This window comes from Apis laboriosa, unplaced genomic scaffold (genome assembly GCF_014066325.1).
Source record: "Apis laboriosa isolate Shangri-la unplaced genomic scaffold, ASM1406632v1 scaffold113_cov153, whole genome shotgun sequence".
NCBI lineage: Eukaryota > Metazoa > Arthropoda > Insecta > Hymenoptera > Apidae > Apis > Apis laboriosa.
In genome coordinates this window covers 768,340-794,473 of record NW_025220892.1, presented here as the reverse complement: position 1 = coordinate 794,473, position 26,134 = coordinate 768,340, and the positions used below count along the sequence as shown (strand labels likewise).

At 28.9% G+C, this 26,134-nt stretch overlaps 4 protein-coding genes across 9 annotated transcripts; 3 read left to right on the top strand and 1 right to left on the bottom strand.

Annotated features, from left to right (window-relative positions):
• Window positions 1-326: 326 nt before the first annotated feature.
• Window positions 327-10,538, top strand: LOC122715923 (protein naked cuticle homolog 2-like). Of its 2 annotated transcripts, XM_043938529.1 has the most exons (6): window positions 327-1,300; window positions 6,525-6,730; window positions 7,104-7,511; window positions 7,990-8,291; window positions 8,559-9,007; window positions 10,486-10,538. In XM_043938529.1, the coding sequence occupies exons 1-6, from the start codon at window positions 1,222-1,224 to the stop codon at window positions 10,518-10,520; spliced, it is 1,479 nt and encodes a 492-aa protein (XP_043794464.1). In that variant the 5' UTR covers window positions 327-1,221; the 3' UTR covers window positions 10,521-10,538. The 2 variants fall into 2 exon arrangements, with proteins under 2 accessions (XP_043794464.1, XP_043794457.1); XM_043938522.1 differs by lacking the exon at window positions 10,486-10,538 and having other exon boundaries at window positions 8,559-10,062.
• A 2,832-nt stretch (window positions 10,539-13,370) lies between these two features.
• Window positions 13,371-14,729, top strand: LOC122715939 (NKAP family protein CG6066). The gene is made up of 4 exons (XM_043938540.1): window positions 13,371-13,547; window positions 13,692-13,776; window positions 13,972-14,360; window positions 14,462-14,729. The coding sequence occupies exons 1-4, from the start codon at window positions 13,462-13,464 to the stop codon at window positions 14,643-14,645; spliced, it is 744 nt and encodes a 247-aa protein (XP_043794475.1). The 5' UTR covers window positions 13,371-13,461; the 3' UTR covers window positions 14,646-14,729.
• A 145-nt stretch (window positions 14,730-14,874) lies between these two features.
• On the bottom strand, window positions 14,875-15,852 carry LOC122716230 (rhodanese domain-containing protein CG4456-like). Of its 2 annotated transcripts, none has more exons than XM_043939123.1 (4): window positions 15,684-15,852; window positions 15,282-15,467; window positions 15,049-15,211; window positions 14,875-14,947 (listed from the first exon to the last, which is right to left on the bottom strand). In XM_043939123.1, the coding sequence occupies exons 1-4, from the start codon at window positions 15,841-15,843 to the stop codon at window positions 14,893-14,895; spliced, it is 564 nt and encodes a 187-aa protein (XP_043795058.1). In that variant the 5' UTR covers window positions 15,844-15,852; the 3' UTR covers window positions 14,875-14,892. The 2 variants fall into 2 exon arrangements, with proteins under 2 accessions (XP_043795058.1, XP_043795067.1); XM_043939132.1 differs by having other exon boundaries at window positions 15,617-15,842.
• Window positions 15,853-16,533: 681 nt separating this feature from the next.
• LOC122716155 (angiomotin-like protein 1) lies at window positions 16,534-25,873 on the top strand. Of its 4 annotated transcripts, XR_006346969.1 has the most exons (14): window positions 16,534-16,678; window positions 17,459-17,573; window positions 17,738-17,919; window positions 18,205-18,467; window positions 18,596-18,791; window positions 18,938-19,227; window positions 19,309-19,709; window positions 19,781-19,926; window positions 20,015-20,349; window positions 20,433-20,567; window positions 20,666-20,847; window positions 20,927-21,081; window positions 22,093-23,128; window positions 23,231-25,873. XR_006346969.1 is itself a non-coding variant. In XM_043938976.1 (13 exons), the coding sequence occupies exons 2-13, from the start codon at window positions 17,495-17,497 to the stop codon at window positions 22,993-22,995; spliced, it is 3,267 nt and encodes a 1,088-aa protein (XP_043794911.1). In that variant the 5' UTR covers window positions 16,534-16,678; window positions 17,459-17,494; the 3' UTR covers window positions 22,996-25,873. The 4 variants fall into 4 exon arrangements, 3 of the variants coding, with proteins under 3 accessions (XP_043794911.1, XP_043794933.1, XP_043794923.1); XM_043938976.1 differs by having other exon boundaries at window positions 22,093-25,873; XM_043938988.1 differs by lacking the exon at window positions 16,534-16,678 and adding an exon at window positions 16,841-17,136 and having other exon boundaries at window positions 22,093-25,873.
• Window positions 25,874-26,134: the final 261 nt, after the last annotated feature.

Sequence of the window (26,134 nt, the reverse complement as noted above, 5' to 3'; positions counted from 1 at the left end):
GGCGTCGACATTTAGTGTCGTCGTAGACCACGTTGAACCATCATCGGCTTCCTTCAAAACCCCACCAGCCGTATAAAGCTATCCTTCTTCACCGTTCTCATAGACCTTCGCTGGATAAAAAAGGGAGAAGAGCAGGAGAAAAGGAAAGTATACGTATGATAAAATGAGTACGAAGATAAAAAAATGAAAGAGCAAAAGAGAAGGTAGATAGACAAGGAAGATAGAGAAAATATAGAAAATAGGATAGAAAATGTAAAAAAGGAAGAAATAGAAAGAAAGAGAGAAATAGAAACATGGAATAAAGAAAGAAAGAGAGTAAGAAAGATAGTCACTATAGTTAGAAGAGGAAGAAAATGAAAAGGAGATGGATTTCAAGGAAGAACAGAGAGAAACCGATGAAAAAGTGGCAACGGGAAGAAGGTACAAGAAAGATAGATAGAAAGAGCGTGAATCGGAGGTTTCGAGCCGCGCCTCCTACCTTCAGGGCCCATGTATCCACGGCTCGGCACTGTTGACGACGCAGCGCCCTATGGAAGGGGAAAGGGAATTACGGGGAACGTGGTTTAGGCACGAACGATCGTCCGTAGTCGTAGTCAGGCCACGAGTCGAGCTATGTCGTGTGACCGACCTCTCTTGTTGCGACCGTGTTTCTTTCTCTTTCGACGCTTTTACCTGGATTAAATTCTGACTGTTATTCGTTTCGTAATTGTACAGTTGTATATGCAATTAAGTTAAGTGACAAAAAAAAACAGTATGCAAGCACAAACGATTTCATCTTTGCATCAAAAGTATGGTAAACAAAACATAGAAAAACAAGAAGAGATTGGGCGCTAACTGGATCATTCTCAGTTTTAAACATAACACAACCCTCAAAAACACGTGTTCTTAATTGTGCATGTCGTACACATCGATTGTCGTGTCGTTAGCAGATGTCGGATAAGACACTATTAGGAAAATATGAATTTCGCGGAAGTGTGTTTATTTTTCGATTTCTAATAGTGTATAGAAAATTAAACATAAGAAGAGAACGACGTATGATTGTCAGGTGAAAATATCGTGTTTATATCATCGAATGCGACTCATATTCTTGGTGTGACATACGGTTGTTGTTGGAACACAAAGAAACAGGAAGAATTTAATACTTGACGAGTTTGGAAACAAAAATAAAAACAAAGTGGCGAAACAAGAAGCCTGGAAGGAAAGTGTGCGCAGCGTTTGTGGATGCATGAGGGTCTCATGGCTACCGGATTCGTAAAGTGGTGGCGAGCAAGGTTCCTCGCTGGTTATAGACCCTTTTCTGGTAAGTTCCTATATTGTCTTTTTCTTTTATTTTTATTTATTTATTTTATTTATTTGTCTTTATTCATCCGATTTTTCTTCTCTTATTTTTATCATGTTCACGCGCGAGATATCGATGTTCGTTAAAATCATGATGCATAGATAGATCAAGATATACCGTATAGGGATTTGTCCGGTCAATCCGGTTATAGGCATGATATTTTGCCCGACTTGCAAGGCGCGCGATATGTGTTTCTCGATGATGCTACTGCAGTATGACAGAAGTGGATCCCACGTGGTGTTACGTCATACTTGCATTTTTCTTACCTTTGATCTATAATTATATTCTGTTCAACATTTTTTTGTTATTTAATCTTCATTTTCTCTTTTCTATTTCTTAAATAATATAGAATAAATAGAAAAATAGAAGTGAAATTTAAATATATATTTAATAATTTTTAATATTTCTTTATGCAATAAAATAACATATATTTTTATTTATTTTTGTATAAATGATTAATTCGATCATTTCGAATAAATTTATCATTGGAGATATTTTATTCTGCTTATATAATATTCATGCGACTGCATATTTACTTTGAAAAAAATGTTATCATGTTGAACATATAGGTAATCATTCATAAAGTATCATAATAAAAATAAATTGAAAAATTTTATGGTTTTTATCGTTTATTAATTAGAAAAATATAAACATAATTGAATAATATTTATTCTAAATTAATATTAATTTATTTTTCACATTTTGATTTTCATAAATGTTTTACATGAAGATAAATATTTGAGTAGTTTATACTGAGGACGGCACTAGCAAATTACTACTTTATCATTATATGGTAATATTTTTCAATAAACTAAAAAACATTTAATATGTAAATAAGTAATAAATAATAATATAGCTATTTTATAAATAAATAGCAAAATATATAATAAATGAAAACAATATTTATTATTTATTATTTATTATTTTTATATAAATTATTCATCAATTATTTTAATATTTTAATATATTTTTTTTTAAATATTTTAAAGATAATGATCAAGAATTTAAAAAAAAATTGATAATTTTTTAATAATTTCAATGAAAATATTTTAATTGTATAAACAAAATTTAATATATTTACTATATAAAATATTTCTAATCATGTTTCAGAATTTGAAAAATTTTAATTAATCAATCGAAATTGTATGTAAATTTTAGAAATGTATCTTTTAAAATTTAAGATTTTTTTAATTTATAAAATATTTTATAATATATTTTGTAATATATTCAACAAATAATAAAAAGTTGATAAAAATTTCATATTAAAACTATATCAAGGCAATGATAAATATTTCAACATTTTATTCAACAAAAATGAAAAAATTATCCTTGATATTTTATTGTAATCAACAAAATTTTATTCCATTCTAATGTTTGAATTCAATCCTATATATTTTATAAATTCATTTACTTTATTTGTTTATTAGAAAATATGCAAAAAGTTCGAAAAGAGAAAAGGAAGAGGAAAAAAAAAAGAAATATAAAAAAGAGAAAGAACGTAGTATTTTTATACATCGTTAGCGATAAGGAACTGGTCGAAAATCATTCAACAATTTTCAGAGCTCTTCTATCGGAGCAGCGGATTTCGCTTTTGAAGCTCGACCGATCTCAAGTTCTCTTACGGCACTCCTCTTTATGGCTGTTTTCTCGTGCGTCGTAGGGCAAAATTTTCATACGAGTTGAGAGGAACTGTAGGGGGAGGGAAAGCTGTTGCGTCGGCAAATGATAAAAGTTACGAGCCTAGCAAACAGAAAGGGGTGATTTACAAAGAAGAAAGCAGAAGCCGTTTGTGTCCCGCTCCCCCGTTGCTTTTCATTCAAGAGGGCGCAAAAGCGGTACGGTACACACGGCATAAACACACGCGTGTGCTCGCGGACACACGTATACTATTTATGTATACTATTTGTACGTAGAGAAGGGTCGCGCGTCAAGGGTGGAGTTTAATTATCGAGACCTTGCGAGTTCGTTACATGCATTAGTCTGGTGGTTAGATAAAAGGTGTTCGCGGGTATTCTCTATTTCTTTAGTGTAATAGCAAAGATTCTCTCTATTCTCTATTCTCTCTTTTTAGCCTTCCCCTTACCGTTCTGTTACTCACAGTTTTTGTTTCTCTTTATTCTTTCATCGTTCTTTCCTTTTCTTTCTGCTGTGCTCTTATGTCTTTTTCCTTCTCTCTCACTCTCTTCTGTTTGACTCCCTTTTTTCTTCCCCAGTGCGCTCAGTGTCTTGGGTCTTTAACGCTCGCCCCACGAAAGAGTTACGGGCGTAATTACCACACGGCAGGTATCATTATACGCGTATATGCATCCGTTTCTTTATGCAGATACGATTATCCAGCTTTTTCTTCTGTTTTTTTTTTCTAATTTTTTTTTCTTTTTAATATTTGATCTCTGTTTCATGTTCGATCTTCTTTTTATTTTTTTATTTTTTTTTTTTTATTTTTGTTCTCCTTTCTGCGCGCGTGTACAAGCATTTTCTTGTCTTGTACTCTCCTTTTCATCTCTTTTCCCCTCGTTGTTCTTGAGTAATTGAAATTAGCGGCCGGCTTCGTTTATTACGCGTTTCGTATCGCTAATTATCGTTGCTCTGCGGCTTCTTTGATGCCGATGTTTTTAAGTATATATTTTACTGGAATCACGCTGCACCGGCTTAATGATGTATCGCGTGAATTAAGATAAAAGCGGAGTCTTCTCGAGACCGAAGACACGGCCGACGATCGTAGAAGGGAAACGTGTAACCAGTGGCTAAAGCACTCGAAACATTCCCCGACTACTCGGAACTCGAATCGGCGCGGAAACTCGTTTTATCGAACCCCGATTATTGAACATTCCCGTAATATTTTAGTCGATTGCTTGGCTAACTTGAAACAAAATCCGATTCGATCGCGTAGTTTAAATAATTCTAACGTTTAGATATATTATATGTAATTTTTGCATTTTAATTGGAACTGGTTTTATGAAAATATTTTTCTGACTTATTTTATCAAATCGAAGACATTAAACATAGAATTTAAGGTAATTATGAATTAAACAATGATAAAATATTATGTAATGTTGATGCATTTTAATTGAAATATATTTCACTGAAATATTTTTTTTTATAATTATGTCGAAGATCGAATTTAGAGATATATCTTTATATAAATATATAAGAATAAATAAATATTTTTATTTATTGTTATTATTATTTGCATTTTTGTATAATAATATTTTCACAAAAATATTGAAAAATTTAGATATGCAATATACAATTTTAAAGTATTCAATTGAAACGATGAATGTAAGATTATGAATTTTCTTTTTCTCAATATTTATTTTTCTATCTCTCGATATATTTATTCCTAAATTCCTAGATACAGGAAAGCCTTTCAACAGTTGACCCTATGTGTGTGGCAAGGTCCATTAGATAAAATCTTTACTTAAAATTCTCCTTTTCTTTCTTCTTATGGGTGGCAAAATGATTGTTTCGAATTTATTGTTCACTTTTTGTTTTTTATATTGATTTTATCATTAGAATTTTATCGTAAAACATTTAACAATCAAATAATCTTCAAATTATATTCTATGCATTTTCATTAAATATGTGAACGTATTTCGTATTTATCACAAAAAAAGCATATATGATAATATTCTTTTACTGAATATATAATACACATATCTTATATATCAACCATTCAAAAAAAATTTTTCTTAACCATTTTAAACGATATACTACTTTCTGTTATCGCCAAAAACATTTATTTTGCATATTTTAAAAAAAGAAAAAAATATTGCTCTATGTTGTGGCGTGTCGTGCTCTATAGATGTTCATTTATGCACGGCAGTTGCGTAAAGGTATCTTTTCAACGTTTCATTTCGTAGAATGCTTTTACACAGGCGTCTAGGTAACGGTAAACGGCGGCGTAATGCAGACACATTAAAGATACATTACACTTCCTTCGGCGAGTGTGCAAAACGTTTCTGAAATAAACGCTGGAAATGGATGTGTGCCCGTCCCTTTCGGTGAAACTTTCGTTAATTTGCTCGCTTGCTCGCCCGGTTGCTGCACCGCGCAAATAATTTTCGGCCGAGCAATAGAGCGAATGCATTAAAGATAATTGCGCTTTTATGCACGGAATCCGGTCGCTTTGTAATTATGAAACAGCAAACTCTTTGATCTGTAATTTACGCGTTTAAACATGCTCGCATCCATCAATTTCTAGACACGCTTCCGTCGATTTACATTTTTCCCTGTTTTTTACTCGAGATTAAAATCTTTTCAGCGATCTTTTCAGTCGTTTTTTTTTCTTCTTTAATTTTTTGCTTCTTCTTTAAATCGCGAGTCGAGCACGAAAAGAACAATCTCACCTTTTTCTTTTTTTTTTAAGTTAGTAAACGGGAAAACGTGATCTTAGGATCGTTTTCGTGATATCTGTTGTATTTATTTCTGGTGATTCAAAGTTATACATCCCCTTCAAAATAGTCCGAAAATACTTCCTACACTCCGTAACTTTAAGTACCGAGTGGCACTCAGAAACTGACTATAAATATAGGCTTTACCCATGGAGGATGTTACTTTGATACCTTTGAGATTCTGACTTTTGTTTACGAGCGATGCCGTCGCTCGACCGTAGATAACAATTTCATTTTCTTTGATGAGAACTTCATGCACGTGGAACAAGAAACTCTATAACCAGAAATATAACGAGTAATTATAAAATAGATCATGTTATTTCCTTATTTATTCATTTCTATACAATCCTGATTTTTTTTATTTCTATGCCCTTTGTATTTTCACTAATAAATAATAAAATTTAGGATACAATAGAAAATAGAAAATTCATATGATATAAATTCATTAATATTTTTTACTAAATGGATTCAATGGACAGGAATTTATTTAATGGATCGCTAACTATAATTTTATATCACTAGATAAAATTATATTTACATATTAGATCTCTTGCTTAACTCTTAAAATTATCATAGAATAAAAAATATGTCAAAACAACATTTAGTTAAAATATTTCATGATAACTTTTAAAGATTAATTTTATAGATATTCATATAATTTACTTACACAATTTATATATTTTACTTACAGAATTTTTGATTGTACTATAATTTACTTTGGAGTAATGAAAACGTAATTTGAGTTAAATTGTAAATGAAACTCTTCATTTATTGTTGCTCAACAATGATTACAGTGGTTGGTAATACCGAAGGCAGTGACTCGGAAGAACTTCTTGGCGGTGTTTCCGCGCCTCGTAGTGGTTCACCACCGGAATCCCAGCCAATTTTGTTAGAAACAGAAGCACCGCAGGTCGCGGTTGACGCTTCTACTAGTCCTACGCCGGCCACCGGAAATGACGAGCAGCCGAGCGCTAGTACAACGAAGCAACTCAGTTTCGAGGTATTATTAACTCCCTTGCTTGTTAAAACAGGAACAGAACAAAGTGAAACGAGCAAATTCTATGTTTTTTTTTTATTATTTTCCCATTTGTTTTTAAACTTCAGAGAATTTCTTATATCGAACAAATGCATGGATGTTGGATGAACTTGGCATACGTATAAATACGTTTCACCATTTATTTCTACCTAAAATGTAAAAAATTATTAATAAATTTAATAAATATCATTTCTCAAACTGAATTCGAATATTTTAAATAAATTTAACAAATTTCTAAACGATAGACTATATTCTCCGACATAATATTGATTTCAAACATTATTTTGCTCCCTATCCAACTTGATAAATTGTAATATAATACTTGGTGCCATTGCAGGAATTCGAATGCGACGTTTCGGTAGCGGAGGGCGACCGAAGACGGCAAGAATTCTCGTTCACCCTGTACGACTTCGACGGCCACGGGAAGATAACAAAAGACGACATAGCCGGCCTGGTTACTACCATTTACGATACCCTGGGCGCTTCTATTCAGGTACCTCCGTGCGGCAGTAAGACGATTAAGGTGAAATTGACTGTGTCGCCGGATCAGAGAGGCAGTCAGACGCGATCGAGCGGCGGCGGCTGTTTGAACGCGTCCTCAAAGCCAGCTGCTACGAGCTTTTCCGGAAATTCGTCCTGCTGCCATTTGAAGCACACGTCCTGCAACAATGCCGGGACCCATACCGGCGCACACGGTTTACGTAGAGTTCCTAGAAGGAGAAGGATGCCACGACACCGTTGCCAGGTAAGATTGATGCCCTTACGAGGTGAGGATTCGAGGCTTGGATTTTTATGGAGCCGTGTCTCCTCTTTCGTAACCGACAACAATTCTAGAAGCTAGAGGCGGATTTATCATTTCTGTCTTTCGAGATTTATCGCATGCGGGAAAGAGGGCTTATTTTTTTTTTATTCGTTTTTTTTTTTATTACTTTTTTTTCTTTCTTTTTTTTTTTTTTTTCGTTGATGTTGAACAGATGTAGAAGGGATTCTTGCGGATTGACTTTTTGTTGCTATTATGATGTTTTCTGACAATTGAATAAAACATTTGTAATTGTTTTTTTTATGAAGTATACATTTACTTGTAAATTTAAAATGTTTTATGTGACAAAAATATATGATAAATAATTGAAGAAGTGACGAAAGAATTTTTTATATACCTAAAATAATAAATTATATTATATATTTGGTAAATAAAAATATGTTTTTTCTATGCATTATTTTAGACTGAACAGAAAGAAGTGGATACTCACAGTGAGGATGACGGTGAAAATGCGCGAACGAATCGAATAAAACAGGAGGAATTACGCAGAAGGGTGGGGCCCGTGCCTCATTTACCGTCACCCTATTCCAATAGCTCCGAGGGTGATATTAGCGATGACAGCGATGTCTCCCCTGCAGTTTCCCCCTTGACGCCTCTCCTCACGACTAATCAACGAAAACGCAGTGGTGCCCTACAAAGGCAACAGCTCTTAGAAATTATTCAAGCGAATATGGAAAAGAATAATCTCAGTTTTCATACGTCAAGGTATGCCTTTCGTGATCAATCGCATGTAAAATAGTGCGATATATTTTTTTTAAAGGAAAAGAATGTTGGTATAATCTTAAATATATTTATTAAATTGCGTTTAATATTAAAATTATTCATGTTTCAGCTATATTTTTTAAATTAATTTAATTATATTTCTTTATATATTAAAAAATTTCTTAAGTTTAAAGAAAATATTAAAAATATAAAAAAAATTATTGATAAAAGAGAAAAATAATGATAAAAGAATTACCAAATGTTTGCCAGGAAACGACATCAGAACGAGCAACTGCGCATTCCATCTCAAGTCCCACATGTCGAGTCTTCGCCTCACTACAATCAAGACTGTCGTTCACCGACGGAATCTCGGCCCACGGCGACTGCCTACCATAAACCTACTCGGGAAAAGCCTCAGGGTTTCACATCATTCTCCAAGGTACCTGCAAAGCATAGGGGGAATTTGAGAAAGACGCGGACACAGTACGGTCTTCAGAGGAATAATGCTACTGTGCAACCGCCGCGTGCGTACGTTCAACCTCAAGTTTTATCAAGAACAGTGATCAATCCAAACGTGTATACAGATCAACAAACTGCTAATACGAATCGCAATGGGAGCAATCTGATATCGAACAATCAACACCCCATCAATCAAACCACGACCAACAATCATAATGTTCAACGTAACGAAACACAATTTAGCCAAACACAACAATGTGGTAAGTCGAGCAAGAAGCATCATTTGAAACATGCAACCAGGGAACAGGATCAAGCCCGAGCCACGATTCAAGTCGTTCGTTGGTTGGAACGGGAATTCTCGCAAAATGCGGCAGCGAGCTCCGGCAGGAAACATGTTCATGAACATATTCATCATCATTATCATCATTATCACACGGAGGCGCTTGTTTGATTCGTTCTTCGTTCGAGGAACTTTTGCGCAAATATAGTAAATTGTTTCGGTAATTGTGTTAATCCTCGAGTGATAGGATGGTGGAGACTAAATGATCTATATTCTTCCTTCAAAGATTTTTGTCTGATTGCTAGCTGCCGGAAATCTGTTAATGATCTTATATAAGTTTCTACTGGAAATTTGGAACTATTTTGTTCTTATATTATAGATTTTATGTCAATAAGGTAAATGAGAATTGTGGATGAAGACACTTTGGATGAAGATCGACTTTTGATCTAATTCTATAACTTGAGGATTAGAAAATTAATTCTGAACGTTAAGATACCAATTTTATTAATTTATTTTTACTTCTGTAGCGGTTTGTACATTTTTATTCGTTCAAATGTACTGAGTTCCTGCAGTAAATTTTAATTCCGGAATATTAAGATATTCTATATGCAAATAATGAGGATCACTGCCACATTTTATTTTTTTAATAATCGAGATATTATCCAATTCGAATGTAGTTGATCTATGGCAAACCAAAGCGAGTTTTTAAAAATGTTTATTTAATAAATAGCTTTGGATCGTCAGTGATATCGACTAAGCAGTATATCGAGAAGTTTTATTCTTGAAACGTGTACTAATCCTGTTTATATTTTAACTATTTATCATACATAAGACAATCTTTTCTCGTTTTTCTTTTGGAATTTTAGGAAAAACGATAACAGATATATATTTTTTTCAATTTATAATAATTACAAACTTACAGGAAAGTTTTACAATGATACCAATGATCTATTACTATACCGAAGTATTTACTATGAAGGCTATTCTGAAATTTTTACATATTCGTTCTTGACATTTATACACGATATTGATTCATTTTTGTATATAATCGTTTGTAAAATAATGACATTTGACGATTTTTAATATAATTTTTTACAAAAGTTTGTATACAATTTTTTAAATTGACTTGTATTAGAAGAAAAATTGTTTTAATTTTTCTTCGATTTAGAATCACGTACAAAGATGTACAAAATGTCCCATTTTAATTTATGTAATTTTTATATCTTTTAGTACAAAGTGTAAAGATTTATTCTACACAAAAATTTTATTTTAATTTGATAAAAATATAAATTGTTTTGTTTCTTACGATTAATGATATAATTGATAATAATGATTTTAATTCAATTCACTTGATCTATTTATAATAAATAATAATCATTTTAAAGAAAAAACAGTATTAATACGTAATACACAATAATGTTGTTTATGAATTCAAATTAAAATTGTTAAAAATTACAGATTCTGTGTGCAAACTAGAAAATCACAGGAACTAGAAATATTTTAATAATCATGGCATTTTCAATAGATGCGAGATAACTCTTAAGGATCGGTATGTATTCATATAAGAGACAAAGTGTTTCTTTAACTTGAGTTTTATCATTGAGCTCAAGGTATAAGCAAATAGTCAAGGAATAGTGTCCGTTGATTTTATCTTGAATTCTAAATGATTTTTAAAATAATTTTTCTTTGGATACTTTTCCTTGAAATAATCTATAATTCGAAATGTATTTATTTAACTGAATTATAAAGTAAGCAAAATATAGATAAATATTTAATCAAAGTATCGAGAGTATTGACTGATTGCGAAATTTTTGATATAACAAAGATAATAATTTTAAAAGAATTGCACTAAAATTTTATATTATAATAAATATAATATAATATTATAAAATATTATAATATAAAATTTTAAATAAATTAATTTAATTCATAATTTTTATAAATAATAATTTCTAAAGATATGTTTGTGAAATAAAATAAAATAAATCTTGTTAATTTAAAAATATATAGAATGGAAAGTAAGTTTTTAAAACCTATTATTATTATAATATTTTTGCAATCATTCAATATCTTTCTTGATATTAAACATTGTAATTTTTAAGAAAACTATACTTTTTAAAGTTGGTTTCATAAAAATTATAGTAAAAATTGATGGTGCTTCTGTATTCCAACGAATACAATAATATGCCCCGTAATAGCGTTGATCATTATTGCGTTGTAGCTATATAATATTTGACAATACAAAAAAATATTAGAGTAATGTAATTATTATAAGAAAACATTGTGAAATTTGTATCCTCAATTTTTGTTTCATTTTTGCAATTTTTAAATAATGAATTAGTAGCAAAATATGTAATTTCAGAAAATTATTATTCATTTATTATACTATTTTTTGCTAATTTTAATAATATAAAAAAATGATAATTTTATTTAAAAATTTTGAAATAAATTTTAATTTTTATTTAATTATAATTGCATAAAATATAAATTTTAATTTAGAACTCATTTTTATTGAAAAAGAAATAATTTTATATACATATATTATGTATAATATATTTTTTTTAAGATTTAATAATCGTTATTAAAGATGTAATTAGAACATATAAATAATTATAATCTATATAAGAAATCCAAACTTATGACAATGATAAAAATCTTATGTCAAGAATTAATTGAGGAATTGTTATGTATACGTATCTTTTGAAATTTAATACTGAACAAGTTTTTATAAAAAAAAAAAAAGTGAAAAGAATGGACTTGTTAAGAGTGCCTTGTTATATCTCTATTACTAATATGCAAGTATTAATTATTATCAAATTAAATATCGAATGTTTATTTTACTTAAATATTTCCTTAAATGAATCGATTTATTATTAACACAGCTACAATAATTTTCATTTTAGTGATATATCATTAAACTTTATATTATTTGGAAACGCATAATGTTTAAGATCTAAATAACTGAAATTATTACGGATATTTTTCTATCTAAGTACTCAAAGAAAAGAGGATTATAATTATAATATTTATTAATTATAATAGATATTACTAACAATATGATTAAATACGACAATTGCTACTTTGTATATTTATAAGTCTTGGATAGTAATGCTGTCCATTGACATGTAATTTTATATCAATCTTTGTAATCATTGTAGATATTTTGTGTAATGTATTTTTTATTAATATTTATTAAAAACACATTTTGATATTAAATTATCAGAATTCATCGTGGAATTCTTCTAAAAGTGTTTCATAAAACAAGTCAATAAAATCTAAATACTATTTTCACTTTTATATTTGTTTTTCTCTTTTCTACCTTATTTTTTGATTATTTTATAAATATGCTCTCATAAATATCATTTATTTTTGTATATGCTGAGTTTTAGCATTTACCAATATGTGTAATACAGATTCTATTTCATCGAAATAATATTTATTTCAATAAATCACAACTAAATGTTTGATAATGATAATAATTGTTCCAATTATAATGATTGATATTAAAATTAAATTTTAATTCAATTTCAAAATTACAAATATGAAACAGAATAAATATACATATATTTTGTTATAATGTATCTTGTATACATATATATAAAATACTGCATTTTATACATAATTATATAAACATATTTAATTAATAATTAATAATTAAATATATTTAAATATTTAATTAATAAATTATATAAACATAATTATATAAACCATTATGAAATAGATAATTGCAATAATGATATTACGTATAATTTTTCAATTATAAAAAATTGTTTTTAATTAACGAAGATTAAAAATAAATTTTTATATTGTAATTAAAGATTAATTATTAAGATATTTTAGGAAAATATTTTTAAAAATCAAAAAAAAATATTTATATTTTTTGCACTTAAGATTAAAATACATTATATTAGTTTTTAAAGAAAAATAAAAGCATGAATATTCAATGAATATTTCATATTTCATTTGTAATTACGCGCCAAAAGCAAATGTAGACAAGAAAAACAAATAAGAAAAGGATAGAGATAGATTAAAAATTATGAAATCAGCGCCATCTCTAGAGTGCCGCAAATGAAACTAAAATAGACAAAAAAAACATAAGAATTAACTATCAATGCCATCTCTTGATTATTTTTAGAAAATTGTTTTTATCATTCAAAAGATAATGCTGATTTTAAATTTTACTCTATTTTATCTTGTTTTTAAAGAAATATCTGATATTATGGAGATGGCATTGATTTCAATATTTTTATTACCTTTTTCTTTTTTTGGTTTATTTATATTTGGTCTATAAAATTTATACGTAACTGCGTATATGAATAATTTTAACAATTAACAAATGTCGATACTGCTTAATACCTGTAATTAAAACCAGAGGGCAATATTAGTTCTTCTAAATTCTGTTTTGTCACAGTTAGAGCATAAACGAGCATAACAATGGATGCACGTAGAAGAGACAGAGAGCAAATTGGATTATGTGGTGTTGACAGAATTTGGGGAAAATCGCCAACACGAATCGAAGAGTAAGAAGTTATAATAATTTGTATTATTATTATTCAAATTATTTTATCAATAAGATTGATAATTTTAAATAATTTATTTTTTATAATGATATTTCATTCTCAAAAATTATGATATATATAATAAATATTGTATAATTGAAACAGTTCTGATGAAGATGAAGAAATTAATCGATACAAAGACAACATTATGCCAAGAATTAGAAAAAGAAAACAAGAAATGAAGAAGAAGGTATGAAAGTATAATTTGATATTTTTATTTCTTTAATAACTAACTTTTTTTATAATACTTTCAATATTTTTTTTATAAAAATTTTATATGAAATTTATTTTGTTTATAATATCCTTATAATAATTACTTATCTTATAATAATTACTACTTTTAACATATATTATTTTATTATTTTTTATTATTTCATTGTTCTAGAAAAGTAAAAAATTAAAAAAAGAAAAGAAAGCTAAAAAAGAAAAAAAGAAAAAATATAAAAAGAAAAAGAAAAAATCAGATAGTAGTTCTGATAGTGAATTGGAGGAATTGGAATGGGTAGAAAAAAATGGAATTAATGACAAAGCAAAGATTAAGAAAGGATCAAGTTCAGATGAAAGTGGTGATGAAGGCATAGTAGGCCCAGTTCAGAAACCACATGTGACATTATCTGCTAAAGATTTTGGCAAAGCTCTTTTGCCTGGTGAAGGTGCTGCTATGGCTGCATATGTTGCAGAAGGAAAACGTATACCTAGAAGAGGTGAAATTGGTTTAACTTCTGAAGAGATTGCTGCATATGAAGCTGTTGGTTATGTTATGAGTGGTAGCAGGTAAATCATTCTATTAAATATTCTTAATTAAATTTCATTAAAATATAATGAAACTCAATAATAGATATGTATTTTAATATTAATATTAATATTTATTTCAGACATCGACGAATGGAAGCTGTTCGTATCCGAAAAGAGAACCAGATTTATTCTGCTGATGAGAAACGAGCATTAGCTATGTTTAGTAAAGAAGAACGACAAAAAAGAGAAAATCTTATTTTGGGACAATTTAGAGAGATGGTTAATCAAAAATTGGCACAAGAACAAAAAAAGAAAATAACATGATTGTTTTATATAAAAATAATATCTTTGATAATGTATATAAAATTCTTGAATGTATTATAAAATTAAATATATATATATATATATATACATTAAAATATATTATCTACTTATTATTAGTTAATTATACATTATATGATACATTAATTGCTATGAAAAACAAATTAAAAAATTTTCATTTTATGAATAATATTAAATTATTATTAAACATTTTAATTAAAACACAAAAATATTATTTTTTAATTTGCTTTTATTTTTTACTTCTTCTTTCCCAATCCCGCCATCCTCCGATATAATTATAGGTACTATAATAAATAAATATGATTAATTATATAGTAAATCTATAAAACATTATGAACTATATATTTTTTAAATTAATATATTTTAATATAATAGTTAATTATACTTTTTATATCCAAGTTTTTGCATTTGTTTCTGAATTATACCACTTCTTCTTCCAGCTCTACAGCAAAATATGATTTTTGTATTTTTGGAAGGTTTCTCTTTGTTAAACTTATTTTTAAATTCTTTATTCGAAAAGTTTATCAATGTATTTTCAACATCAGACACTATAATAATATAATTCATTATAACAGCTATTTAATATTTTTAAAAATAATTATTTCTGTTAAAACATACTTGGTATATTAATACTTCCAGGTATTTTTCCAGTTTCACCAATTTCTTCTTTTTCTCTAACATCAATAATTAAAATATCACGGTCTCTTTGAGCTCTTAAAATATCACTATAACCAACATCATATGATTCTTCAGACATGATTTTATTGTTAAGAAGTGAAGTTGAAAATTGTGAGATAGCTTGAACTAAAAAATAATACATTTGATTTTATATTTTTGACTGTAAATAAAATTTTATTACATTTACATGATATGAAACATCTTTATGATTTGTTTATTAATAATAATAATAATATTAATTTAAAATATACAATGAAAATTAGAATAAAAATGACCTTTCATATTTTTTATAAATTGTTAAATAAATGACTTCGCAAATACTTCTTTTTTTTTGTAAATTACCGTAAGGAAATATCCTATATGAAGAGATTTTTAACAATTTATTATAAATATTTTTTTCTGGTTTAATAAACATATTATGAAATAACAATTTAAAAAATATAGGTTTATAACACTGACGTAATTTATTAAAATTCATAATTATTAATCTATTCACAATCATATAACATGAATTCTACATAAATTATTTTATAACATAATATAAATATAAACACATAGATGTATATATAAATATATATATATATATGTATATATACATAAGCTGAGTTCTGATAAAAATTATCTTTATATTATAATATTATTTACATTAAAATGATTATTTCTAATGGTTTTAATATAATTATATTTGTTTATATTAATAATTATATTAATAAATGCAAATATTAATAACATTATTTAATATTATTCAATAATCAATTTTGACTATTATCCTATACCAATGGATGCGACTTAAATATTTGTATTATGTAATATAATAATGAAAATTGTCTTGTTTTTTTCAATTATATATATTAAAATGTATTTTTATATGACAATGTTATTTAAAATATTATATAAAATTATATCATAAAATTATATTATAATCTATTATAAATATTTATGTATGTATAGTTTGCGTACATTGACAGAACAATGAACTTGACATAAATATTTTATTTAAGAATAAAGAATGAAAACATTGATCAATATACGAGAAAAAAAGGAATTGTTACATTTATTATAAATATAAATATAAAAAAAATATACAATAATAAAAAAAAAATATATAAGGATGACATTCTCCATACATTGCTTTTTAGTGATTCATCTACAGATGAAGAAAAAAATTGGAAAACTTTAGAAGAGTCAGGAAGAGCGTATCCCGCTTTCGTATACGTCGCACCCTGATGAGGAATGCAGGAACTAATAATTTTTATTTCTCGTGCGTGGAGTTGTAAAGTGTACTAATTTATTGAAATAATTACGACACTCATCCCGTTTTTGCACTTTCGCATAATGTGAGTAATCGGACATTAAATTGATAGGACCATCTGCTTACATTTCGATAACATATAAAAAATTTTTGTTGGCTATAGTTCGATATTATATTTTTTGTTTATTTATACAGCCCTTTAAGTTTAAAAATTTGTAAAAAATATAAAAAATCGCGTGCAAAAATAGCGTTTTCGATTTTGCAACATGGAATATATTGATGAGTTAAATTCGTAAGACTTCGAATACTTTCTCATTACAATGTTACGCATCAACGAAAAATTCAATATCTCCGGATTATCAACATTCCAGAGTGTTGACACCTCTGTCAGAGTGCTCTGCTTTACCATTATTATAACATCACCATCTCTTTCTTTAATATTGACTTCTTATAATTCTCTCTCAATTTCTTGTTTTCGAATGCCGCGTAGTGTCAAATACAAGAATGCATGAATAGGTTTACATTTTCATTGGTTTTTAACGTGTAAGGATAGGAAAATGATTAATTTATGAGATTAATAATTTGTATTTTTCTCGTTCACATTTTCGATGAATTTTGAGACAAAATATTTTTAAATATTTATTTAAGTGTATAAAAATTCTTGTATAAAAATAAAAATTTATGTTTTACAAGAACTTATATCGATAAATCTATTTTTATTAATTTTTCTAATATGTAGTTATATGAATGTGCATAAAGCTTATTGAAGTATAATAAATCAATTTTTGTAAAATTATTTTTTCTTAGAANTGATTTTATATATTTCATGAACAATTGTGAAAAAAATAATTTTATACATTTACAGATAAAATATAACAGGTGTAAATGAAACAATAGAAAAATGAGTTCTTTGCAACAAGGTAGCAGATTTTTACCTTTTTCAAATAATAATATACAAAGGAAGCAACTATCAATGCAAGGTATTAGAAAAATTTGAAATTTGTTTTTAGAATTGCTTTTGAAAATTTATTAATATTTTTAAGATAATGAAATATTAAATATAATAAAATATAATATGAAATTTCAATTTATATACAAGTTTATGAAATTATAATTTTTTAAATATTTTATATTCATTTATTAGGTGGTCTTCCACAAAGTTTAAGTGGTAGTGAAACTGATGTTTCAACTTCAAATGAGAATCTAACCAATGAAGATCGCTATGTTATAAGACATACAGCTCGCCAAGAACCTCAAGGTCAAGAAAATCAGCAGCAAAGTCCATCCAGATCTTCCAGTCATAAAGAAAACATACCAAATATACAAGTATGTATAATTATATTTATTTCTAACTATTTATTAATTGTATATTTTTAATAATTTTATTGATAGTAATTTAATATTAATCATATATATATATATTTTTTTGTATTTTTTTATTTTTATTGATCACTTTTGTGCATCATATATTTTTATTCCCTCTTATTATCTTTGAGATAAGTGTAGACATTCTTTAATGCCTAGTTATTTACCCATATTATTCTTACGTATCTTAAATTGCTACCTGTATTATTAAGTTACATAAGTGTAAATTACTTTATTGCAATCTAGGGTAACCTGCTCAACAGAAATAGTTTAAAGGACAGTTTGAATGGTTCAAACAGAAACAGTTTAAAAGAGAATTTAAATGGTTCTAATCGAAATAGTCTTAAAGACAGCATTAATGGTTCTAATAGAAATAGTTTGAAAGATAATTTAAGTAATCGTACCAGTGTAGGTTCAAATAGAAGTAGCTTAGATGTGTCTACAAGCTCCTACAATACACTTATAATACATAATGCTAATGATGATAATTCATGGGTACCATCTGGAAGGTAATATATTTAAATATATATTTATTAAAAAATATATATTTTTAAGAAAAAATTATAGAATAATTAGAATTAGATTTATATTTATAATTTTATATAAATATTTTGTAAATATTGATATTTAATTTTAGGCTGTCAAGTGTAGTAAGAGAACATGGAGATATGGGTTATTTATATTGTGATGCTGGTGGAAAAGGACATTCAAATAGTCCCACTATGCAATCTTTATCAAATTTAACTCATGAAGATCATATTTATGAGCAATCTAATAATGGAGGATGTCAAGAAATAACAGATATACCAGATGATTATCTCAGTCAATCACAGGTGATTATCATAATTTGTATTTTAGTAATAATATATAACAAATGAATATTCCATTTGTAAAAAAATTATTTTATTATAATTTAAATTTTATTAAATATAATTAATTCTTTATTATTTTATTATTTTACTTTAATCAAACCAAGCAGGTATTAAAACATCTTGCAAAAGAAGTTAAAGTACCATCTTATAGTAAGTTAACAAATAATGGAGGAAATATTGATATGAGAATGAGAGATGGTGATAGAGGGAAACAAAATGATAGTGAGTCAGAAGATAGACCACCACCTTCATATATGTCTGTTTTATTACCTTTAAAAAATAAATCTCGACTTCTTGGACCAATGGAAAAATTGACATTATCAAGATCACAACCTGATTTGTCTAGAATTGGCAAACCAGATATTGATAATTATAATTTACGGGCGACTTCACCACGGTAATTTAATTAAATTGATTATTGAAATTAATTAATTTTTGATAAATCAGAAGTAATATTTTATATTTAATATTTTTATAGACCTCAAACAAAAGGAAGAGAAGAAACAGAATCTGTAACAGGTGAAATTTGGCCACCATCAGAAATGATACAAATTGTAATCCAAGAAAATAGTGCCTTAAAACTAGAATTAGAGCGGTGTTATAACAAAGTTGCTAAATCTCAAAAGTTGGAACAAGAAATTGCAAAAGTGCATAGGGCTCACGAAGAATTGGCTGCGTCAAGTGAACGAAGAGAGAAACTGGAACGAGCTGCTAGATTGAGATTACAAAATGATTGTAGACGATTAACCGAATTAAATCGTGCGTTGCGAGATCAAATAGATTTATTATCAGCACGTACTGATAGTCCTCCGATCGTGGAATCTATGAGAAAAGAATTAACGCAACGAGAATTATTAATTGGCCAATTGATTACACAAAGTATTTTAAATATATTTTACTATTTATCGTCATTCAGTTCATTATTTTAACCATATTTATTTTTATGTTAGATAAAGAACTAGCTGCGGCGAAAGAAAGACAGGAAATCGAATTAGCAGCACAAAGAGCAACGTTACAGGAACAACGTACACATATAGATATTCTAGACACTGCTCTCACTAATGCACAAGGCAATGTAGTGCGTCTTGAAGAAGAGGTAATTTTTTATTTATTTTTCAATAAATTGTTTCATATTTCATATTTTATATTTACAAGTTTTTTTTTTATATTTATTTTTTTTACAGTGTCGAAAAAAACAAGTATATGTAGAAAGGGTAGGTCAACTTCAACGAGCTTTGTCTTCTCTTCAAGCATCCAGCGATAGAAGAGAAGAAACAGAAAGACAGTTGAGAGGTCAATTAGAACGGGAATTAAGAGAAGGCGGAGGTGGCGGTGGCGGTGGTGCTAATGGCAATGAACAATCTTCTAATGGAGAAACAATCGCAGAGTTAAAACGACGAATACGCGAAAGAGATGAAAAAATTATGTCACTGGAAGGTGACGTTGCAAAATGGGAACAACGTTATCTCGAAGAAAGTGCTTTAAGACAAGCAGCAATTGATGCAGCTAGTTTACCAAAGTAAGTTAATAATTTTAATAGCTAGCTAATAATTTTTTTTATTATATTCATATTAATTATAACTTATTTTTTTGAATAATTAGGGATGCAAAGATAGCTGCGTTAGAAAAAACGAGTCAAGATGCAGAAAAATTAATTGCAGAAGCACGATCCGAAAAAATGAGACACATGGATGAAGTTCATGCTGCACAAAAAAAATTGGCTGATCTTGAATCTAGGTAATATTATTATTTCACATAGTGATTTATTTTTTTTATGATTGTAATGTAGTTTTTTTATGTTCTATTTTGGATTCTAATGATTTTTTGTTTCATAGAATGAAAGATCTAGAATCGAAGTTAGCTGAAAGGGATGCAATGATTAGAGTTCTTCAAAAACATACATATGATAAGGATAGTAGCAGCAGTAGTGGTGTTGGTAGTTATCCTGCTGCACATTCGTCTCATTCAAGTACATCAGCGGATCACCACACTGCATTGACAAGTACACCAGAACTTGGTAAAAAATGTATTTTCATGAAAAAATGATACAAATATTTTAAGATTATTAATTAAATATTAACTTTTACATTCAACAGTAAGCAGTGTATTAGGTGGTGGTAGTGGTTATGGAAGTACTGGTTCGTATGGTGTTACAGACAGTTACAAATACAGGAAACAGGGCAGCTTTGAGCAAACAAATAAAAGTCTTGATGATCAATTAAAAGAACTAGACTCCCAGCTACTTAGTAAGGTATGCAACATCCCAGTAAACGTATAATAAACATAGAAATAATTTCGCGATTATAAAATTAATCCTTTTTTACAAAAATATTTATGTAAAAAATCAAAAGTAGAATTTTATCTATTAATTATATCAAAATTATTTTGTGAAATTTTATTTTTATTTTTGTCTATGTATTTCTTGCGTTCATAATATTTTGATTTTGTGATGTTAAATTCTTTAGCTTTATAGCTACAGAAGATTATCAAAATATTACAGTTTGTACACAGGTACTTTAAAATCCTATTTAGGTAATCGTGTGAACAAGAATAATTGATATGTTGTTTTATATTAAAAATGTAATTCATCTATTTTCTACAAAAAAATACGAATAATATTTTTGATTATTAATTGAATAGTACATGAAAAAAACAATATATCAACTATTTTTTATCTTGTGTTTGTTGTTATTCGCATAATCATGTGTGTCTTATTAATCCATTTTTTTAAATTTAAAAAAATTTTTTTTTTCTTTCATTAGCAAAATTTGTACAGAGTAAGCTTTTTATTTAAAACAAGTTTTCAGAAGAATAATATTTCATTAAAATTTTACGACTGTAATATTACAAATATTTTTATTATTAATAATTTAAAGAAAAAACATAATTTTTTAAAAAGCAAACTCTGAATAAATTATTAAAAAAATATATTCATAGATAATATGTAAAGAATGCATCGAATTACTCGTTTTTTAATCATAAAATTCAGTAAACTGTACTTTTCACTAATACAAATCTTTGTGTGCCATTGATTTTTTTATATTACAATTAACTATATATTAATCTTGTTCAACGTTTTTCGATTAGATAGTGAAAAAGAGAAAGATAATTCCTACCTATTCCTATTTAATTCAAACTAACCCGAATCAATTCCTATCCCATGTGATCCCTGAGTGTGCATGCGCTATTGTGGCGAGCACTAACCCTTATTCCAGGTCCCGGGCCTCCTTTCCAACGCGGCTATGCTTTTCTCTTGTTTCAGCGGGCACTTTGCTGTTTTCCAGGATTCTCTAATCCAGGCACTGCGTCGCGAAAAGGAAAAATACCCAAGCCATTATTGGCGGGTGTAGATAGCACAGGTACCTCGAGCACCGCCTCGAGCAAGAGTCGCCTATTAGACGACTCCGGTGGTGAGGTCTCGCCAGGTATCATGGAATTTGCGAGTGCAGCCTCGAGGCTGAAAGGCACTGTATCGAGATTATCAGACGGTAAGCCTGAAGACATGATGCTATTGGAGAAGCAGGGCAGAAGTTCGCAGAGGCAGAGAATGCAAGAGGGCGAGCCACGTCGCGCGGGCAGTCTTCCTCCCAGCTCGTTACCTCGACCACCGAAGAATATGAAGTCAACGGGCTCACGTTACTGCAGACTTAGCGACACGGAGACTCGTAAGAAATCAGATCCAGGCCCGGCTCTGGACACATCAGCGAGTATGAAGGTACGCGACACGAATAACTGCACCATCGAGTATGGAAGATTCGACACGAAGGCTCAGCGTCGAAAGAAATCGTCCGGTACGGAACCATTGGTCGTAAATAACTCGTTGAAAAAGCCATCCTCCACAACTAGCCACGAGTACGAGCGTCTTCAAGGTGAAAATATTCGCAAGAAACAGCCTACCAATTCGGAGACGAAGCACAGGGAAACGCAGAGCCGTTCACTGATACCGCCACCGTCTCGTCGTATCGGGGAGTACGGTCGTCTCAGTGATGGCACATTGAGAAAGCAGGCTGGTTCACGTGGACAAAGCACCGGGAGCACGGTGAGCAGCAAGAGTGGAGGGCGCGATTCTGGAGGCACGGCTAGCAGCGAGGCATCCACATCATCGTTGCCACCTTCCAAGGCGAGATCCATACCTCGCCCGAACAATTACCGTATTCAGTTTTAATTTATAACGTTTGGAATCGAATTAGTCTTTCCCATCTAAAGAGACTCCTTCGAGGACATTAAAGATGCTTCTCTCCAAGGAGGGTATAACTTGAGGAACTTGAAGGATATCATTTTCCATACTTTATCTTCCAGTTATGAGAATTTTTTTTTACCAAATATTGATATACATGTTTATTTTATTGTCTTAAATTTTCTATTATGTTTTTGACGAACGATGGAAAATTTTTTTCTAGTGGATATTTAAGAAGCACAACAGGATCAAATTTGTTGAATGATCGAATGGAAACGAGCGATAAACGACGAATAAAAAATGGGAGGCAGATAAGTGATTGAGAAGAGGAAGCAAAAATCAAAAGCGTGATCGATTTCGAGAGCGTCTCTGCTTCGCTCTTCAGCAGTTTGGATCCTGTCTAGAGTCCTAATGTACGTATGTGCGCGAGCTATACGTTTATACAGCCATAATATTAAACGATCCGTTAGTTCCCTTCTATTTACCATTAATAACGGAGAAGCCGATCGCCATGACGTAGCGAGGAACAACGATATATCGTTGCGTAGCGATAGTGCATGACCTAGTCATTACCAAAGTAAACTTCTGTAATGAAAATGGAATTGATTTCCTCTCGTTTCGTACGCATTTACATCTAGAAACATTGCGGCCTTTATCAAAACATATATACGTATAATATGCGAAAAAGAAGTGCCTTGTTAAAGACTGCGTGAAAAAAAGAAATGAACAATCGGTACAATTAGGAATAAGAATACTTATATCCGGGAATTTTCAGAATTCCAAAAAGAAAAAACACTTGTATTTTGGATAAAATTGATCGCATAGCCTTTGAATGGACATGTTATATTTCGTACGTGTATTTTATCTTTCCGCAAAAAAGTACCGCATTTCTACACATGTTTTATGAAAATATTTTTCCTCCTGTTGGTTTTATGTATCTTTAAGATTGTTTCCTGTTGGAAACGCTATAAAGATACCGAGGTATCCAATCGGTTTTGCTTTTCGATGGAAAAGTGAAACTGGTAAGGCAAATCACGAAAGTTCGATTGCTTCGATACAAAGCGAAAGATTCGATTATAATATATATATATATTTTTATATATATATATAATCATATTTTTATGTGTACATGTCTCAATTCAACGATTTTTGAATTCACACCGAAAGAAATACGTATAAATCGTTATAATGATGATTTGATTAATTTAAGATGATATAACGACAGTGAATCGTATAAGTAATATTTAAAAATAATATATTTCGCGATATAGTAGTTTTTCGAGCGTTTCTATTTCTCGGAAATATCGTTCAATCGGTCGAAAGATATCGTACAATTTTTCCCTTGTCCCTCTAAGTTTTTTAATACACTTCGATTCAATAAACGAAACTATCGTGATTTCGATCGATAACAGTTTTTAGGGAGAATGTTTCTACGTCGTATTTCTTGTTTTCAGGATGCTTTTCGAATGATCAAGTTTATATCTTTAGCGTTTACACGTATCATTGATGTTATTTGTTGTTATGATATATCAATCAGACTATATTTTAAATTTATGATATTATGAATTGATCGATGAAAAATCAGAATGAAGATATTGCCAAGTTCAAGTATATCGTAGTTTTTATGCTTTTATTTTTCGTATATTAATTGTAAAGAAAATATTCTAGAAAAAAATTACGAAAGTCATAGAAGCAATTTTCGTGATTAGTATAGGTACCTATAAGACTGAAAAAAATGAATATCGACGAAACAAATTTTCTTCTTTGCGATTTGCTACCATGCGTTTTTTCTCCCCTTTTTCAATTTATTCTTTTTTTCTCCTCTTCGCGCGTATATGTACACATTTACATCTACATGTATTCGTACACAAGTGGAGTTGGTAAATGTACATAAATTCGTGTATATTAAAACGTGTATTGTTCATAATACAAGTTCCTCGAAGACTACAGGGACATTCATGGTAAATATAGCGGAAATTTCATTAACATTTTCTCTTTCTCTCTCTCTCTCTTTTCTCCTTTCTTTGTAATATTTTCGTCGAATGTTACGTTAGCTTGTTGAAAGAGAGAAAGAAGCAGAAAGAAAAAAAAAAAAAAAAAGAAAAGAAAAAAAGAAATAGAGGGAAACAAAATCTCTTTCCTTTTGACGTGTGTATGTATTAAAGTCATTGTTTCCGCAGGGACGTCGGAAATTTTAGAATGAATTGTTTATTTTTGTCTTAAGCGAAACAAAGAGAGAAAAATATAAAAGAAACGAAAAAATGCGTAGAATGCCAAAGCAAATTATAGGATGCCGCACACTACGATTTATAATGACAAATATGTTTTAATATAATTTTAGCGTATTTATTTGTTTTCGTTTTTGTGTTAATTATCTATTTTACGTATAGGGTGAATTTTCTATCAATTTTTTATTCCTTTCGCGGACGTTTAAGAAAGGAATATTTTCAATAGCTTCCGTTTAAAACACGCAGTCTTACACGATGGTAAGAAAATTTAGAACTGAGTGACGACTGATAAAAGACTCACCCTTTATACGTTGGGTGTTCATTAAGATACGGTATGTTTAGAAAATGAGAGATCTCTGGTCTACTTTGTTGTGGTCAAGTTTGTAATGAGAACTACTATATTGATTCAATAGTTTTCGAGTTTAAGAATTGAATGAATTTCAAAAAGTGACCTGTTACTTCCGGTGGCCTTTAAAATATAAGTATGTAATGTATTTAAAAAAAAAAAAAAAACAGTTTTTTTATAAATTCAAAATTTTTTTCGCTATGAAGATGTTAAATTTGTGTCGAAACGGAAGTTAAACGCATAGGACATTTTTTGTAGCAATTTGAAATAAAAATTTACTTATGACAAACAATCTTTTTATTTCACATTATTATTCGTACATACTTTTATTCATGTGTACGAATCTCGAATGTATTTTTAGAATTTTTATATTTTAAAAATTTTTATTCTCTTTTATTTGTGAATAAATTTTAAATTCCAATTTCAAAAAATAAACATTTCTTTTTTTCATTTTCATTTGAAAAAAACAATTTTTTTGTGCAAGAAATCTTATTTTTTGAATACTTTAGAACTTATAAAACTTTTGTATGTTTAAATCTAATATATAATTTAC

Excerpts from the sequence above, each read along its gene's own strand:
- LOC122716230 (XM_043939123.1), bottom strand. The coding sequence starts at position 15,843 with ATGATTGTGAATAGATTAATAATTATGAATTTTAATAAATTACGTCAG. Across the intron at positions 15,468-15,683 it reads ATATAGGATATTTCCTTACG|TTCAAGCTATCTCACAATTT; the intron begins GTAATTTACAAA and ends ATTATTTTTTAG. Across the intron at positions 14,948-15,048 it reads CAAAAACTTGGATATAAAAA|TACCTATAATTATATCGGAG; the intron begins GTATAATTAACT and ends TATTTATTATAG.
- LOC122716155 (XM_043938976.1), top strand. The coding sequence starts at position 17,495 with ATGAGTTCTTTGCAACAAGGTAGCAGATTTTTACCTTTTTCAAATAAT. Across the intron at positions 19,710-19,780 it reads TGGCCAATTGATTACACAAA|ATAAAGAACTAGCTGCGGCG; the intron begins GTATTTTAAATA and ends TTTTTATGTTAG. Across the intron at positions 19,927-20,014 it reads TAGTGCGTCTTGAAGAAGAG|TGTCGAAAAAAACAAGTATA; the intron begins GTAATTTTTTAT and ends TTTTTTTTACAG.
- LOC122715939 (XM_043938540.1), top strand. The coding sequence starts at position 13,462 with ATGGATGCACGTAGAAGAGACAGAGAGCAAATTGGATTATGTGGTGTT. Across the intron at positions 13,548-13,691 it reads TCGCCAACACGAATCGAAGA|TTCTGATGAAGATGAAGAAA; the intron begins GTAAGAAGTTAT and ends TAATTGAAACAG. Across the intron at positions 14,361-14,461 it reads TATGTTATGAGTGGTAGCAG|ACATCGACGAATGGAAGCTG; the intron begins GTAAATCATTCT and ends TATTTATTTCAG.
- LOC122715923 (XM_043938522.1), top strand. The coding sequence starts at position 1,222 with ATGCATGAGGGTCTCATGGCTACCGGATTCGTAAAGTGGTGGCGAGCA. Across the intron at positions 6,731-7,103 it reads CGAAGCAACTCAGTTTCGAG|GAATTCGAATGCGACGTTTC; the intron begins GTATTATTAACT and ends GTGCCATTGCAG. Across the intron at positions 7,512-7,989 it reads TGCCACGACACCGTTGCCAG|ACTGAACAGAAAGAAGTGGA; the intron begins GTAAGATTGATG and ends GCATTATTTTAG.